Here is a 17412-nt window from a genome sequence, read left to right on the forward strand (position 1 = left end):
AAAATCATCGACGCGTTGCTTTGCCGACAATTTGGGTTCTGAACCCTTCCATTCTGCATAGTAATGTTTCTTGAAAGCCTTCTTTGCTTCCTTGACAATGTTCTCAGCAGCCCCGTTTGTCTGAGGGTGGTATGGGGGTGAGAGTGTGTGCTTAATCCCATTTCTGCTACAGAAATCTTCGAACACCTGCGATATGAATTGAGGGCCGTTATCAGAAATGCATTCTATTGGTAGACCGAAGCGCGCGAACCAACTGCGTAAGACATCAACGGTTTTCTCAGCAGTGGTGTTCTGATACATCAGTTCAATCTCAACCCATTTGCTATGAGCATCAACTAGCAGCAAATAGTTCAACTGTTCAAGGTATCCAAAGTCAATATGCACACGTTCCCAAAACTTGGTTGGGTATGGCCATGGAATCAATTGTACTGGTCCTGGGTTGCTTCGGAAAGCAAGACACGCGTCACAGGATTTAACCAGCACTTTGATATCCACATCGATACCAGGATACCATAGATAACTTCTTGCCATCGCTTTCATGCGAACCATCCCAAAATGTTCATGATGTAGCTCCTTTAACAAGCGACTACGGAACTTAGGCGGAATCACCACGTGAATTCCCCATAGCAGACAGCCTTGGTTCGCGGAAAGTTCATCTCGACGTTTCCAATACTCGACTATGTCCGGATCTTTCCCTTGGTCTGGCCATCCATGCATGACATAGTGATACACACGTGACAAGATCGGATCTTTCCTAGTTTGCTCACTAATGTCCTCCGCAGAAACTGGTAGTTCATCAACCATACTGAAATAGTTGATTTTCAACTCAGTAGCCGTTTGACAGTCATCTACTGGGAAGCGCGACAACATATCAGCATTTGCATGATCCTTTGATCGACGGTAATGTATGGTATAGTCATAGGCCATTAGTATCAGAGCCCATCTCTGCAATCTGAGCGCAGCTAGGGTCGGTACCCCAGTCTTTGGTCCAAATATGGTAGTCAACGGCTCATGATCTGTAATCAACTCGAATTTTCTGCCATACAAATATTTATGGAATTTCTTAACTCCATAAATGATTCCAAGTCCCTCTTTTTCAATTTGCGCATAATTACGCTCGCTATCGGTCAATGATCGCGACGCAAAAGCTATCGGTCTCTCGGATCCATCTTCCATGCGGTGCGAAATCAAAGCTCCAACTCCTGTGGGCGAAGCATCGGTAGCTAAGATGAGAGGCTTAGCAGGGTCGTAATGAACAAAGATACGATCACTAGTCAGTTCGTCTTTAACACTTTGCAGCGCCTCATCACACTCATGAGACCACTGCCAGGGAGTATCATTGCGCAACAACCTGTATAGCGGGGCGAACTTGGTCGACATATTGGGTATGAACGACCCATAATACCCCACGATCCCTAGAAATGTACGCAGTTCGGATACATTCTCCGGTTTTCTCGCATACAGAATTGCATCAACCTTGTCTTTCATGCATGCGCGACCTTCAGCGTTTATCATATGTCCAAAGTAGGACACTTCTGTAACTTTGAATTTGCATTTAGGTCTTTTGGCAACCACATTGTGATCTGCCAACTGCTTTAGCACTGTGTCCAGGCTATCCACGTGCTCGGGAATCTTGGTCCCAATGAGAATGTCATCGAGAATGCTTGCCACACCCTTCTGGTTTCCTAGGATTCTATCAATCACGGATTGGAATATAGAGGGCGCTGATTTAATCCCGAATGGTAGTTTTCTGTATCTATATAATCCCTGATGCGTATTTATAGTACAGAGTTCCCTCAAATTCTCCGTCAATTCCAACTGTTGGTATGCATGGCTGAGGTCAATCTTTGAGAATATATCGAATACAGCTCCTCGTCAGCTGAATCCCGTTTGGACTCAGTCACGTGATACTGCTTCTTGTGGCCTTGCTTTGTTCTGCAAACCTTGGCGAAATGTCCCATCTTTTCACATTTGCGACATTCTACATTTTTAGCAGGACAACAATCATCTTTACCAAAGTGACCTTCGTTGCCACAACGATAACATTTGCCTTTCTTCTGCCCTTTTGGACCACCTTTGGGCCCTCTGTAATCATGCTTGGGCTTGCCGCCACTGGCACTCCCCCTCTTGGACGAGTGTGAAACACGATTTACAGAGTCAGCACTAGCGCTTGCACCTGAGTCAGCTTTTTCACTAGTGCCTAGGTCCATTGACTTCATTTGGTAATCGACCGCTTCTAGAGCTCTTGCCAAGTCCTGTGCTTGCTTTAGAGTCAGATCAACTTTTTCTAGGAGTTTCCTACGAAGTTCGGATGACTTACATTTATCGATAACCTGATCCCGAATATCCGCATCAACGTTAGTAAAGTTACAAAACTGTGCCTGTCTACGCAGCCTTGCCACGAATTGATCCACAGTTTCGTCTGCTTCCTGCTACATAGCCCGAAACACATGTCTTTCGTATGGTTTGTTAACCTTGTGTACGAAGTGTGCATTTAGTGTACGTAATGCCTTCTCATAGTTGGTAGCCCGATCAGCTACAGCACGGCCGTCAGCATCCACCGTAACGGCTGGGCCAGGGTCTGTAAGGGTCTCAAAAAGATCTTGGACTGCCTCCCCCGCACAGTGGAGAAGCAACGAACACTTGCGGGCATCGGCTGTAATCGCCTTCGCATCTACGTAGTATTGAAATCCACGGCGCCATTTTAGCCATTTTGTACCCAGCGTGTTTGGATCACCGCTCATATCAAAAGCCTTGACAGCGTTTATTTCAAGATTGTCTGTCATCTTAGGTTCTCACCTGGTCGTACTCGTCGCCAATGTATTATCCGGAGGGCTAGAACTCGGCAGGGACGCCTTTGAGTGCCGGATAAATCGGTTTTAGATGGACCGTGAACAGACTCGACCGAACTCGCCAGTCAGCCATCATGTTACAACTTTATTATTACTGCGCAGCCGCAGTAGGGACAACAAGATACAAGGCGCCAATTATGAACAGCTCTCAGTACACTACAACTGTCACCAGAAAAAATCGCAATGGTGAAAGGCATCAAAACCCTGCACCACCATGTAAAAGATTATAATGCAAACATGGACGCAATCGACGAGCACGACCATTACTTACAGTCGTATGCCATTGATCAGAAATCCAAACGGTGGTGGTCAATGCCAGCAAAAAAGATTCACTGCCTATCAGCTGAGGGATTCAAGATTGAAGTCATCCATGTCCTGGTAGGTGATTTCACCTGCCACAAACTACCAGGACCCCAACCACTGATTGATCGGCCAGCCATCCACCTGCGAAGGGATCACAAGTCTGTCAACATGGTCAGGATGGGTATACTGAAAGCAAGTAGATGTCGCTTTTGCTGCCTTGGAAGACCAAATGTAAGGAGGGTAGAGACAGTTTATGGTTGTCAACCATGCCGCAAGAGGTTGTGCCGGGACAGTTGCCATGACGCATACCATATTGAAGAATTTGGTTCCCAATATGGCCACTAGAATGAGGTGGGGGTAGCTCAGTTCCTTTAGGTGTCAAAACATTATTATCATTGATTCTAATGAATATAACATTCGAAACATTGGATAACAAGTTCAGAATTCGTTATAGTGCATTTTTGATGATTTTCGGTGTTTTTCGTCACGAAACGTTGTCCACACAACCAGTGATAAATAATTCTTTGGAAGGACAGTGGTGTTCTCCTTTCCACATTTTGCAGACATGATCATAAACAATCAGAAACTTTGAAGAAAACAGCAGAGAAAAATCAACTAGGATGAGTAATTTCTATGTAAATATAATTATGCTAAGTAGCATAAATTAAATATCCACGCAAATTACTTTTAAAAAATCATTTCTGAACAGTAGAGGTAATAATCATTCAGGAAATACTAACATTATGTATCTGCTGAATAAAAAACTATTTTTAGCTCAGCTGACAAAGTCCGTCCGTCGGGCGGGTAGGAGGGTCTGTCTGTCTGTCTGTCTGTCTGTCCGTTAAACAGGCACGTTTCAAAACTATGGTGGATAGGCGATAGATTTTCCCTCTGAGGCATTGAGACCCTTCAGGACTCCTGAATAGACCAAATGTGGGTCCGGCAGGATGAGCGGTTTGGCCACTAGGTGGCACCGAGCGAAATTTTCCAAAAACTTTGCCAGCAGCTGATTTCTCCTAATTCTTCAAGTTGGGGATCATGAATCAAATCTAATCTTATAGAGCAAAGCTTTCTCTTTCATTATCAATAGGCGTGGTTCATGAATTTCTCACCAGGTGGTGTTACTGGCGCAATTTAGTGAGCACCCCCCAAGAAGAGCATTTTAAATTTCGCGCGAGTTATCCCATGCGCAGCGAACGTCACGTCTCGGAGTCTGCGCAGTTCAGACGTAAGGAGACCATGCTATGGAATAGATCGCGTTCTGTCAATTCGGAGGTAAGTTCTCATTAAATCCACAATTTCACAGGCGATAATATTTGGCTGCTTGTGTTATTGCATGTTGATGACATTAGGGAAGGCTTGGATTGTTTAATTGGATGTGATTAATTTGAAATAGTTCGTCGACGATCGTTGAAAAACGATCTGCGAAATGCAGCTTGGTCTGAGAAACGATGTCAAAGTCCGGCTTTAAATCATGGATTACTCAATAACTCTTGTCACATAGCAGAACTAATGTGAATAAACAAGACAATAATAAACATCGTTCTGATATCATCGGGTAAGGTTGCCAATGTACATAAACAGTGTAATTGAGGATCCACTCCGGCGATTTGAAATGTCAACAAACAGTAAATGCGATAGCTGATACACACTGACACATGCACACTGTACATAGCGCAATGCTTCAAACGGGGCCGATTCATCACTCTTATCACAATGTATTCTCAATGAACTTCCTTGATCATTCGGCCCTAGCGCCTTATCAGTTGTTGTTGGCCTTGTATTTGATATAAAACTTGGCTAGCTTAGCTATCTATCAAAATTAAAATGTTATCTCCTCATCATGTTTTGCAGGAATGATCTGCACTACTGCAGCTGCATTTGAACATATTTGGTGACCACATCACAGATGACCAAGAGAGAGGATCGAGCTATGACTTTGCACATCCCATCGACTTCGGTGTTCACCAGTGCAATCATCAGAAGAGCCATTCAATTTTAGTATTCAAGTATTTCATTCTGTAATACTTACCTCAAAATTGACTAAATAAAGAAAACCGCATGTGGCAGTTGGTTAAAAAAATCAAGTCTATCTGTGTAAAGTTTTTACTTGCTATCAACATTTCAATGGTGGCATTCTGCTAAGGTTTGTAAGAGTTTCACTTGACTTAAGCAGGGTGTACACTAGTAAAATATTAGCAACATTTTTACAACAATTTTGCAACAAGCCCTTCAAGGCCCTGTGTACACTAGCAACAAAATTGCAACAAATAAGCAACATTTTTACAACATGTTGGTAAATTGTTGCAAACTTTTTAGTGGAAACAAAGGGAAATAGGTATTTTGGAGGGAAAATGGATGATTCCAAGGAGAGAAGATGTGTTTTGAGTGCTTCTGCAGCAATTTTAGCTGTCATTGTTGAGAGATGGAAGAGGCGGCGAAATAACCAAAGAGAATATGGACCAGGCCCTGGATCAAAATGAGGGTGGATCATGGGGCATACCACTGCCTGTTAAAGGAGTTGCGGCTGACTGACAAGCCGTCATACAAAAACTTCCTGCGAATGGATGAAACTTCTAGAAAAGGTTTCATCACCCTACGAAGCAAGACACTCACTTGAGAGTTGCTATACCTGCTTCTTGTTCAAGTCACATGACTTCAGGTAGATCACATTACGCAAATCCTATTTCTGATTGGCTGAAGAGTTTGCAACATTTTTACAACATGCAACAAAGAATTGCATTGCATTTAATTTGCAACAATTTTACAACAATTTTACAACAATTTACAACATGTTGTAAATGTAAGACGCGTTTTGCTCTGTACACACTACGCAACATTTTTGCAACATTTGTTGCAACTGGAAATGTTGTAAAAATGTTGCTAATATTTTACTAGTGTACACAGGCCTTTAGGCAATAATAGAGTTGGGTAGGGCATTTTGTTAATGTTACCCTTTTAGTTAGGGAAACTGGTGCCTTCTGCATTAGGTGGACCCTACTTGCTCATCTGTCAGACCGGCCTCACACGTCGGCAGTAGAGTTTAAGGTCCAGTCTGCGAGATTTACCCATTTCTACCCAGCCAAAAGCGGGTGATTGGGCTAGTCTCTCCATGTGATTCAATTCGCATGGATTCTTGTGTCCTGTGCTGAAAGGCTCCCTCCACAAGGGCAGACTACATCCGGTGGCACTAAAGTATGGAAGAAAGACAGAAGACGACCAATTTGCGAAAAGGATCATCATCATCATCATCATGGTAACAGCTGAGGATGAATCATGTTGCTGTGTGTAGAATTGATGGTCCAATATAGGTTAGGTTATCTGTTTGCGCACACATTGCAAGGGTGGAGCTTGCTTGAAGTAGATTGCGCCAGTCTACCGTAATTCACTGTTACACATCCAGAAGCTAATATCCTCAGGCTTTGAGTCCTTAGTTTAGTAGAGTTTGACGAGTAATGTAATATATACGAACAACGCAGCAACAACTCAGCTGAGCGCCAGGCCCTTGGGCCTCTTGTTCCTAAAGAATAATCAGTATTCGCTAACAGGCATTTTATGCTCCCAGATATGAAGAAGGTTCTTAGTTCCTGAGGTTCTCTGGTCATCAGTCTGGTGTTCCTAAATAGTCAAGTGTCTTTCAGTATCTTGGCCTGCCTAAACCCATTCCAACCACGTTTTAATGCATTTACCATTCGGCAACATATTGGTGGGGGAAAAACCTGACCACTGACTCCATGAATTGTTTGCCCAGGTACGACCACATGCAATTGTCTCAAGGAAGCCACCAGTGCCTACCACCTCTTGGCAGTCTTGCCAATATCATGAAAAGGAAGGGTAATGATGGTTCAGGGTTTGGGTTAGGGGACTATCAAAGGAGTTCCCCTTGCTTGCCCTGGGTTAAACGTGTTACAGAACTTATGAACTGTATCATCATCAAGGTTTGGGGGTTCCACTAAATTGCCCAGGGTAAGCAGCTCGGAAGGACTTATTGAGAGGCCAATAGGTTTCTCCAAACATAAAGGCGCTGCCCTCTCACTAGGGCATTGCACTGATAACATTATTATGGGCCCTGCACAATGATTTTTGAAATCCGTTTGCACATCAACATAGAACTGATCTAATGACAAAATTTATGTAAAAATTTGAAACTTGCCCTAATTTACCTTTAACTTTAATCATATTAATTACAGACCTAATTAGGAATATTTCGAATATCGTTGAAGAGGTCCATCTGTCATGTAGTAATCCAGTCAGATTGGAGATTCTTCAAACAGTGACGAAGTATTTGAGTGTTAAAGAACTATCCCACAAATTGTTGGTCCCCGGCCTCCTTGCGGAGCAGCGGTACGTGGACCTTAGGAAGCTCCCATCCATCGTTTTGGTTCAGCTTGGGTAAACGAACTGATGAAGACCAAAAGTCCCTTGACCGGCAGGACTATAAAGCGGCCCTGAGCCAACACCAATTCAATCAGGACATGTTGTGACCAATAAGCATGTGATTGATTCCATCGAGATCATTGACCAGGAGTCAAAAACTCCACTGGAAGATCAAGGAGCAGTGCGCATACAACTTCATAAATCCAAGCTGAACCAAACGATGGATGGGAGCTTCCCAAGGCCTACCAAGCGCTGCTCCGCAAGGAGGCGGGGGGACCTAGACGACTCAAGCCTCGGACCTAGCCTCGTTCCTAGAACAAGACTATGTCACTCCTTGATCAAGATGGACTGTTAACATCGAAAATTTGGAGGTTAATCATTTAACACTCAAATACATAATCATTGTTTGAAGAGTCTCTATTCTGACAGTAACATTTCAAGCTCATAAACGAAATATTTATATTCAATACGAAATTCTGATTTAGAATCACTTGTTCGTTTGCTTTTGCTCAAAAATGGCTCATGAAGTTATCTTTTTTGAAAATCAAACCAGTCTATAATGGATAATAATCATCAATGGAGTTTTCTTTCCTTCTTTAGGGATGCCGGAAAGGTTTAGGCGAATGGTTTGACAAGCACACAATAATGCTCCTCTGCGTAGGATCTGGCATTGCAGGATTTGAGGTAGGAGTAATAGTAAACCATGACATGAAGGATAAGTTATTACCCATGTACATGTTATCTATCATCTGGGCTGTTCTCCCCTTGCAGTAATTTTTTGCGGATACGATGGGTGGCTTTAGTCGAGTGTTTACAACATAATTAACAAGAGGCGTAATCAAATGCTTGAACAGATTTCGCAACCTTTTAGGAGGATCACTGCTGTTTCGTATTTGTGTCCTTGAGCAAAGCACTTAACCCTACTTGCTACTCTCCACTCAGGAGTAAATTGATACCTATATGAATCAGGCAGAGATGGGAATCTATGATTTTTAGGCCCTGTATAGCCCCAGCTCGGACATGTAATATTCCCAGAGAGTAGAGTTTGAATCATGAATGTACATGCCGATAGCTAGTGCAAATATTGTGAAGCGCTTTGTGCGACTGAAACCATGCCAGTTAGATTAAGTACTATGTAACTCTCATAATTACACATAAATTGCATTAAACTGTGGACTTGTCTACCCTAAATAACAAAGAATATGGCCACTTTTCCGTCTTAACCTGCATACAGAGTGAAGAAATAATAGGGTACCCAACAACAACCCTAGTCCTTCCAACGTTTGCTCTCTATGTGACAGTGACTGACAACCACTTATATGCCCAATGTCATACAGTCCATGCTCAAACACCTAACCCTCCTGTATTATTTTCGTTTTTGATTCGGTTTGCGGTTATAGGAGTGGTGCATTGGTGTTGTAGTACATGGTGTATTCATGTTTATACCTTATCCGAAATATCGCAGATAGAAATCAACATGACATGTATATTTCTGGTGACATTTAACCCTTCAGTAGGTAAAGCAATGTCTCATTGAAATTATTTGACAGCACCCTCACCGAAAAGCCAGTCAGGATGCAATCCGGTTGCAGTGTTACCTTACATTTTTAGCTCACCTGTCAGGTGAGCTTATATGATACCGCGGCGTCTGGCGTCCGTCGTCGTCGTCGTCGTCCGTCGTTAACTTTTGACAAAATCGTAGCACGTTTCTTAACCGCTTGACCCAGAAAGTTCATACTTGGTGTGTGGGTACCCCTAGGCAAGACCTTCCTTCAGAATGAAACTCAGCGCAATTTGACTGCTGGTCTGCCATATAGGGGGCGCTCTTTGAAAACCTATTTGTGTCATTTTGAAGCTTATGGTTAAAGCTAGAGCAATGAAAATTTTATGGTGGGTGTATCTAATAAAGGTACATCACTTATCACACAGGTTTTTGATTTGACCTTCATTTCAAGGTCAAAGAGGTCGAACTCTAAAATTTCTTTGATCATGGCACGTTTTTTTGCTATTGGTCACAGACTCTCTAAATTTGATATGTAGACGCCTATTGGGCATCTCTACATGTTGACACAGATTTAGGTCAGTGTGACCTACTATTCAGGTATAAGTAGGTCAAGGTTAAAAAAGCTCATTTTCTTTATTCCAGCAGATTGAAGTTTGAAATGAAGTTTTAGAGGTCGGCCTGATATAGAGGTTTCGATATTAAATAGATTAATTTCGTTTCATATAACTAGGTGGCGGCTGGGCGATTAGCGTCAAGCCGGAACCTTTCGTTACAATGTGGGCTTTTAAACACAAGTTAATGGTTAATAATCACCCAGACGCTACTCATTAGGTAAACCTCTACTAAAAACACTTGCTTTAATTTTTGTAAACATGTCACGAGTGCTTAAAAAGAACCATTTTTGTGATCGTTTTTCGTCGCTGTAGAAATGTACACAGTCAGAGTCTGTCAGTGTGTCAACACAACAACGGTGTTAGTATACACATGAATCCATGATATACGGAGACACGAATGTAAACATTTGCCTGTTGTGTCGGAAGGAGTTCACCATTACCGATCACTGCCCCAAGAAAGGTCATCTGAGCTAGTTGCTTAAAGTAGATGATGATAATGATGAAAGTGTAGCACAGCTGTCATCAGTGCTTTTACAGTTAGGCCTATAGTCGGATTCATAAGTAAATGTCACTGACACTGCCCTTTTGGGTCGCTGTGCAAAAACTATTGGGCCGATTTCTTCAAAGTTTGGTTTTTCTTGAATCTAATTTCGGGACCCAACACAATTTCCAGGTAAGAGATTTACAAATTATAAAGAAAAAAATTGTCAACTTTGGAGCCCTTTGGCCATTTTGGGAGAATCTGGAGGGCCCTGATTTTTTTTGATTCATAGTTCTAAATGAAACTTGGCAGCTTAAAAGATACACACGAAAAAAAATTAAACTTAACATTTCAGCAAAATGCATCCAGAAATAAGCAGTACAGAGGAGAAAATGTCAAAATCAATACACTTCGTCAATGTACACCAATACATACAAAAAAATTATTTCGTAACCATGGTTACTGAAATATGAAAATCCTCTTGGGTCCTGAAATTAGATTCAAGAAAAACCAAACTTTGAAGAAATCAGCCCAGTAGTTTTTGCACAGCGGCCCAAAAGGGCAGTGACATTTACTTATGAATCCGACTATAGGGCTGTCTTGTAACTATGTTTTTTCATATGTTATACTATAGCCTACTCTATATCAGTATAACAGTGATGACATGCATGCATGGTCGGGACATCCAACATCAGAGCTCCAGTCGATTCTCGTAATCACTCTTTGTCATTTTGATTTGACCTAATTTTTTTTCGAGGTCACAGAGGTCAAATAGCGTAATTTGGTCGATGATGGCACGTTTGGTAGCTACTGGAGCTATTGACTTGAATTTTGTACATATATTATAATACCTTGGAGACTAAATTTTGGTCCAGCTTGCTTACTAGTTTGGCCAACAGGTGGCTTCAATAAATGAAATGGCCAGGGCCATTGTGCTCACCTCATGTGGAGGAAAGATGGATAAAGAGCATGGTATTGTGTCATGTAGTGTTAAGTTTGATGTAGGTCCAAGCAATTACAATTTCCCCAAAATGGCCAATTTACAGTACATTCGACCTCTGTGACCTTGAAAAGTGTCGCCGCCAGCTAATTATGTATGTAACCATGCTTGTTTATACCACTTTCAGCTTGCCGCTAAGCTCCTCCCTCTTGCAGTCAATGAAACGACTTAATTACCATTCCTGATTTTAATCCCTTTCTCTGAACCAATCAGAGTAATTGCATTCATCCTGTACATATTTGTAACCCATATATGATATGTTTGTGGATAATAAAGCAGATTCAATTTAGTCTTAGATTAACCAAGTTGTTTAAGAGTTGTTTCTCACGAACCTGTTACCTCAATGTAACCCACTACATTGTTGGTGCCGTGACCAAGATACATTACATTCACGATGGCCGACCGGATAAAGGCCTCACGAGCGGCCCACAGGGGCCAAGCCACCAAAACTATCACCGCAATTGATAAGATTTTGGTCACCCTAAAAGCAATGGATCGAGCTATGATCACACCAGAAGACCCAGACGAGTTACACGCCAAACTCCAAATCCTAGAAACCAAAAGGAAAACGATCAAGAAGTTGGATGCAGAACTCCTGCTGCAAACCGAGGACGACCACGTCGCCGATGTGATCGTTGAGTACGATGACTATAACTCAGAACTTGAGGGAAAGGCTGCAACGTTCAAACGGATTGAACAACGACTGTCGGATCATCTGACACTAAAGCCTGCACCTGAACCTCAGCCACCAGTCCCACCTAGTCCAACAGCGCCAACGTTCGCACCAAGAACGAAGAATGTACAGCTAACAAAGCTGACATTACCAACATTTTCGGGAGACATCTTACAGTGGCAAACCTTCAACGATGTCTTCGCCGCCGTGATCCACAACAATACAAACCTTGACAACGTCCAGAAATTGCAGTACCTCCGAGCCCAACTGTTTGGAGAAGCCGCCGACATCATTGCCGGACTGAGTTCAACAGATGCTAACTACGCCCATGCCATGGAGTTGCTGAGGAAACGTTACGGGGAAAAACATAAGGTGATCAGTGCCCTTATGCGCGCCTTCTGGGAGCTGCCCAGACCGTCGGAGGATATTCGTGGACTAAGAACATTCGTCGACAAGATTGAAACTTATGTCAGAGGACTACAATCCCTCAACAAAACGGAAGACTCTTATGGGGACTTATTAGTCCCAATGCTATTAGATAAAATCCCGCCCAATACTAGGAAGCAGCTCACCCGGAGTAACGAGACAGCTGACTTTACTCTAAGGTCACTACGTGAGGCACTGGCAAAGGAGATCGAGGCGATGGACGTTGCCGAGACCAATGATACGATGCACACACTCAACGAAAGCATGGCTACAGCATCGTTTTTCACGCGTGATTCGAAATCACAGTTCAAACAGCGTGGGTCTAAACCTCAGGCCACTGGATATGCCGGACGAGGTCCAAACCTATCAGCCACTAACAATTCGGACACCAAAGAACTATCATGTGTCTTACCGCCCGATGACACTGCAGTTAATCACATCAACCAGATATCAGCTGTGCTACTGAAAACTGCAGTAGCAGACATTTCTTCCACCAGAAGCGAACACAAAACCAGTGCCGCACTTCTTTTCGATGATGGCTCGCAGAAAAGCTTCATCACAGCAGAGGCCGCCACGAAACTAGGATTTCAACTCAACGAAACCTTGGATACGGAGATGGTGAACATTTCGACGTTAGGCGCAAACTCAACGGGAATGAAACGCCTAAATGCCGTTACGGTTGCAGTACATACGACCTGTGGATCGACAGTCCATATACGCGCTCTAGTTGTCCCGAAAATAACGACGCCTCTCAGGAATTATATCGATGAACGCATCGCGGATTTACCACACCTCAGAGGATTACAACTGGCACACCCTGTCAATACGGTCAATCCATTCGAGATATCAGTTCTTGTCGGCGCGGATTATTACTATTCAATCGTTGGAGATCGTATAGTTCGCGGCAAAGGCCCCACCGCTATATCTTCGAGATTAGGATACCTCCTCTGTGGACATACCCATCATCGAACAACTGTCAAGGATACAAATACGTTGTGTGGTCATGTTGCGCATTCGCACTGGAGATATCGTCATGGTTGACAATGATCAACTTCCTCGCCTCAAGTGGCAACTTGCCATTGTTGAAAGCCTAAACAAGGGCAATGATGGACTTGTGCATTCCGCCGAGATTAGAACGCGCACTGGCAAAACACTGGCAAAACCAACAGACCCATTACAAAACTGTACCCACTGGAGGTAAACGTTGACAATCCGAGATTAAAACTGATGAGGATATAAGTAACATTTAGTAGATTTACTGCCACTGGACACTTGCAATCTTGTATTCATTAGCATCAATCACTGAGTTTGAAGATTGCAATATATTTCAGTGTGTTTATCATTTAGTCACTTATAATCACTTTTGGACTAACTCACTGCATTTATGATCTAGTTTGTAGTAATAGTTTCTAGCCAATACTTGCCAATACGGTATCATATTTGTGGATTTATACATGTGTTTCCTCTTGCTAAGAATTGAACCACCCAGGTTCCCACGGATTACTTCATTCTGGCTACTTTGGATTACCAATGTTTTCTTTCCATCTGGAATAACTGTGGATAACATGTGTTCTTCATTCATGCATCTTAATCTTTAAATTTGTCTTAGGCACTGTAACCATCCTGTCTACCAGTATACTTCCTGTTTATTGTGTACTCTACATTTTGACCATGCAGTCTCATTTGTAGTTATTCTGCCTCACTTCACTCCAAGGTTTAAGTCTTTGATTAACAGCTTGATTGATAATTGCTACACCAGACTGTGTGTTCCATTTACTAATCTTGGGATTAAGATTTATTTGTACTTTGTTTCGATGCCCACTTCAGACGTCTTATAATTTGACTGGTATGACTTTAGCTTTGATCTACCCGGTTCAGTTGATTGTAACAGATTCTTCACAATTTATTTAAACACAACGCAATGGACTTACGTTATTATCAGCTTAACTTTCTAATTAGATTTTCTAAGAATCCATCTTTTTTGGGCCAGAGAATGTCGCCGCCAGCTAATTATGTATGTAACCATGCTTGTTTATACCACTTGCAGCTTGCCGCTAAGCTCCTCCCTCTTGCAGTCAATGAAACGACTTAATTACCATTCCTGATTTTAATCCCTTTGTCTGAACCAATCAGAGTAATTGCATTCATCCTGTACATATTTGTAACCCATATATGATATGTTTGTGGATAATAAAGCAGATTCAATTTAGTCTTAGATTAACCAAGTTGTTTAAGAGTTGTTTCTCACGAACCTGTTACCTCAATGTAACCCACTACAAAAAGTAGGTCAAATCAAAGAAGACCCGGGTGACACATTGAATGGTTGTTAGAATTAGATGTACCTATGATATAAAATTGGTGCCAATCGGGCAAGTCATTACTAGGTATAATGGCATTTTGAAGAATTTAGGATTTGGCCCCCTCCCTGGAGGCCAAACGGCAAATCAGATCGCACCAAACGTTGGTACCTGAGGTCACCTGACCAAGGGGTACATGTGTACTTAATTTGTGATCAATAGTCATTGCAGTTAAGAAACGTGCCATAGTTACGGCCTGACGGCGAATTTATGCCATTTGACCTCTGTGACCTTGACAAGAAGGTCAAATTAAAAACTTGTGTGACATATACTGTATGGTGGTTAGATGTACCCATAATATCAAATTGGTGGCAATCGAGCAAGAAGTTAAGGAATAATCACATTTTTTAGGTTTTTGGATTTTGCCCCCTGGTGGTCAAGTGGTGAATCATATTGGACCAAACTTTGGTCCCTGAGATCACTAAGGGGTAAATGTGTACCAAATTTGGTATCAATAGTCATTGCAGTTTAGAAACGTGCCATCGTTACATCCTAACGGCCAATTTACACCATTTGACCTCTGTGACCTTGAAAAGGAGGTCAAATCAAAAACCCGGAGGATATATGATGCACCTTTGCTAGAAGTACCTACCATATTTTTTCAAAATTTCCCGACTACTATTAAGGGAGATATTGCATATTTTCACTTTTAACGTTTGGCCCCCTGGTGGCCAAACCATGAAACGAATCGGATTGAAACTTAGTCTCCAAGGTGTCATTACATAAGGGTACATGTGTACCAAGTTTCAACTCAATAGCTCTAACAGTTACGAAACGTGCCCTGCTAACGGACGACGGACGACGACGACGACGACGACGACGACGACGACGGACGACGGACGCCACGGTATGGGATAAGCTCACCTCTGCTAAGAGGTGAGCTAAAAAACAATAACGTGTCTGTGAGGGAGGTGAGCACAATGGCCCTGGCCATTTCATTAGTTCATACCTACCCAGGTCAGACTTGGAAATGGAAATTTTATGTCGTTCATACTCTACCCAGGTCAGACTTTTGCATCGAATACCAACAACTCAGGAAGGTGGGTAAACGTGACTTACCATGAAGTGAAGTGAACTGTCTCCAGAGCCGCATAACAGAACCAAACGGGTGAGACCAAGAGAGTATGAATGACATAAAATTTCCATTTCCTGTGGAAATGTCATTTTATTAGTTAATACTTACCCAGGTCAGACAACCCGCCCTGCCTGTCCCCACAGCAATGGGACTTACTCTGGCTCTCGAGTAAATAAGTACTGAGTGATGGCGGCTTTCATGAGGCAGAGGCTGTATTGGGACGCTGTCTTGGTGTAGCTACGTGAACTAGCTAATAATTTTTCTATTATAAATAGATTAATTTTTCCTCGGGTGTGTCCGATAAGAGGACACATGCAAAAGTCTGACCTGGGTAGGTATGAACGAATAAAATGACATTTCCACAGGAAATGGAAATAATTGTGATTTTATGCATATTTAAGACTGATAAAGCTAATTGCAGCTCTCGGAGTCATGTGATATGCATTCTGACAAGCAACATCTATAATCTCGCGAGATAAGAGTTTGATACAGTAAACTATGTACATCGCTGATTGCTCACAGCCATGTCACCACAACTATTCTAGTTTCACCTATCTGAGATCGGCTCTGAATAATCAATTCCTGCTAGATGTTTAACAGATGCCCGTTCAGTGTCATGCAACATGGTCAGTTTTGATAGACAAACGGATTGGCGGCAGTTGTCCAGTGGACATGACGTCATGTCCCGGCTTGGCCTTTGTTTCGATTTCCGAGTAATTAATCAGACGATCTCAGCTCGGTGAACCTAGAGTATGTGAAAGGGTCTGCTTAGGTGGATGGACAGTCACTTCCTAGTGTGCTATCTTCCTAGTGTGCTATGTGCTAGGCATCTCACGCTAAAATTCTGGCAATAACATTGCATGACATTATGGCACTAGGTTATCCCAAAGTGCATAGAACTGCCCACTCCAGGGCAGTCCCAAGGGCAGTCCCAAGGGCAGTCCCAAGGGCAGTATGGAAATGGAGTTTTAAAAAGGTTACTTCATTTAATTTTTTATATGTAAATGAGTGTTGTTCATCATTTGTTCGATTGCATGAAACGGCCTCTCAGTTGTTCGGTCATTTGGTCCATCCCGAGTTTTTCCGAGAGTTCGTCTGGAAAATCAAGAGGGTGCAAAAGCACTGGCGCTGCTAATGTTAATGATCTCTCACCAAAACTGCATCCTCGCAACCTGCTTGGAGGTTTTTAGCTCACCTCTTAGCAGAGGTGAGCTTATCCCATACCGTGGCGTCCGTCGTCCGTCGTCGTCGTCGTCGTCGTCGTCGTCCGTCGTCGTCCGTCGTCCGTTAGCAGGGCACGTTTCGTAACTGTTAGAGCTATTGAGTTGAAACTTGGTACACATGTACCCTTATGTAATGACACCTGGGAGACTAAGTTTCGGTCCGATTCGTTTCATGGTTTGGCCACCAGGGGGCCAAACGTTAAAAGTGAAAATATGCAATATCTCCCTTAATGGTAGTCGGGAAATTTTGAAAAAAATATGGTAGGTACTTCTAGCAAAGGTGCATCATATATCCTCCGGGTTTTTGATTTGACCTCCTTTTCAAGGTCACAGAGGTCAAATGGTGTAAATTAGCCGTTAGGATGTAACGATGGCACGTTTCTAAACTGCAATGACTATTGATACCAAATTTGGTACACATTTACCCCTTAGTCAGGTGATCTCAGGGACCAAAGTTTGGTCCAATATGATTCACCACTTGACCACCAGGGGGCAAAATCCAAAAACCTTAAAAATGTGATTATTCC

At 42.6% G+C, this 17412-nt stretch overlaps 1 protein-coding gene across 8 annotated transcripts in view; it reads left to right on the plus strand.

Annotated features, from left to right (window-relative positions):
* Positions 1-17412, plus strand: part of LOC135493048 (tetraspanin-18B-like) — a 228892-nt gene that overhangs the window by 205432 nt on the left and 6048 nt on the right. For 7 of the 8 annotated variants that reach the window (XM_064779892.1, XM_064779890.1, XM_064779884.1 and 4 more), the window contains one exon: positions 8133-8216. The exons of the other annotated variant lie outside the window; for it this stretch is intronic. In XM_064779892.1, coding sequence (XP_064635962.1) covers positions 8133-8216 — 84 coding nt within the window. The remainder of the gene's footprint in view (positions 1-8132; positions 8217-17412) is intronic. 8 annotated transcript variants of the gene reach the window in all.

Source organism: Lineus longissimus, chromosome 8 (assembly GCF_910592395.1).
Source record: "Lineus longissimus chromosome 8, tnLinLong1.2, whole genome shotgun sequence".
In the NCBI taxonomy this organism is placed as follows: Eukaryota; Metazoa; Nemertea; class Pilidiophora; order Heteronemertea; family Lineidae; genus Lineus; species Lineus longissimus.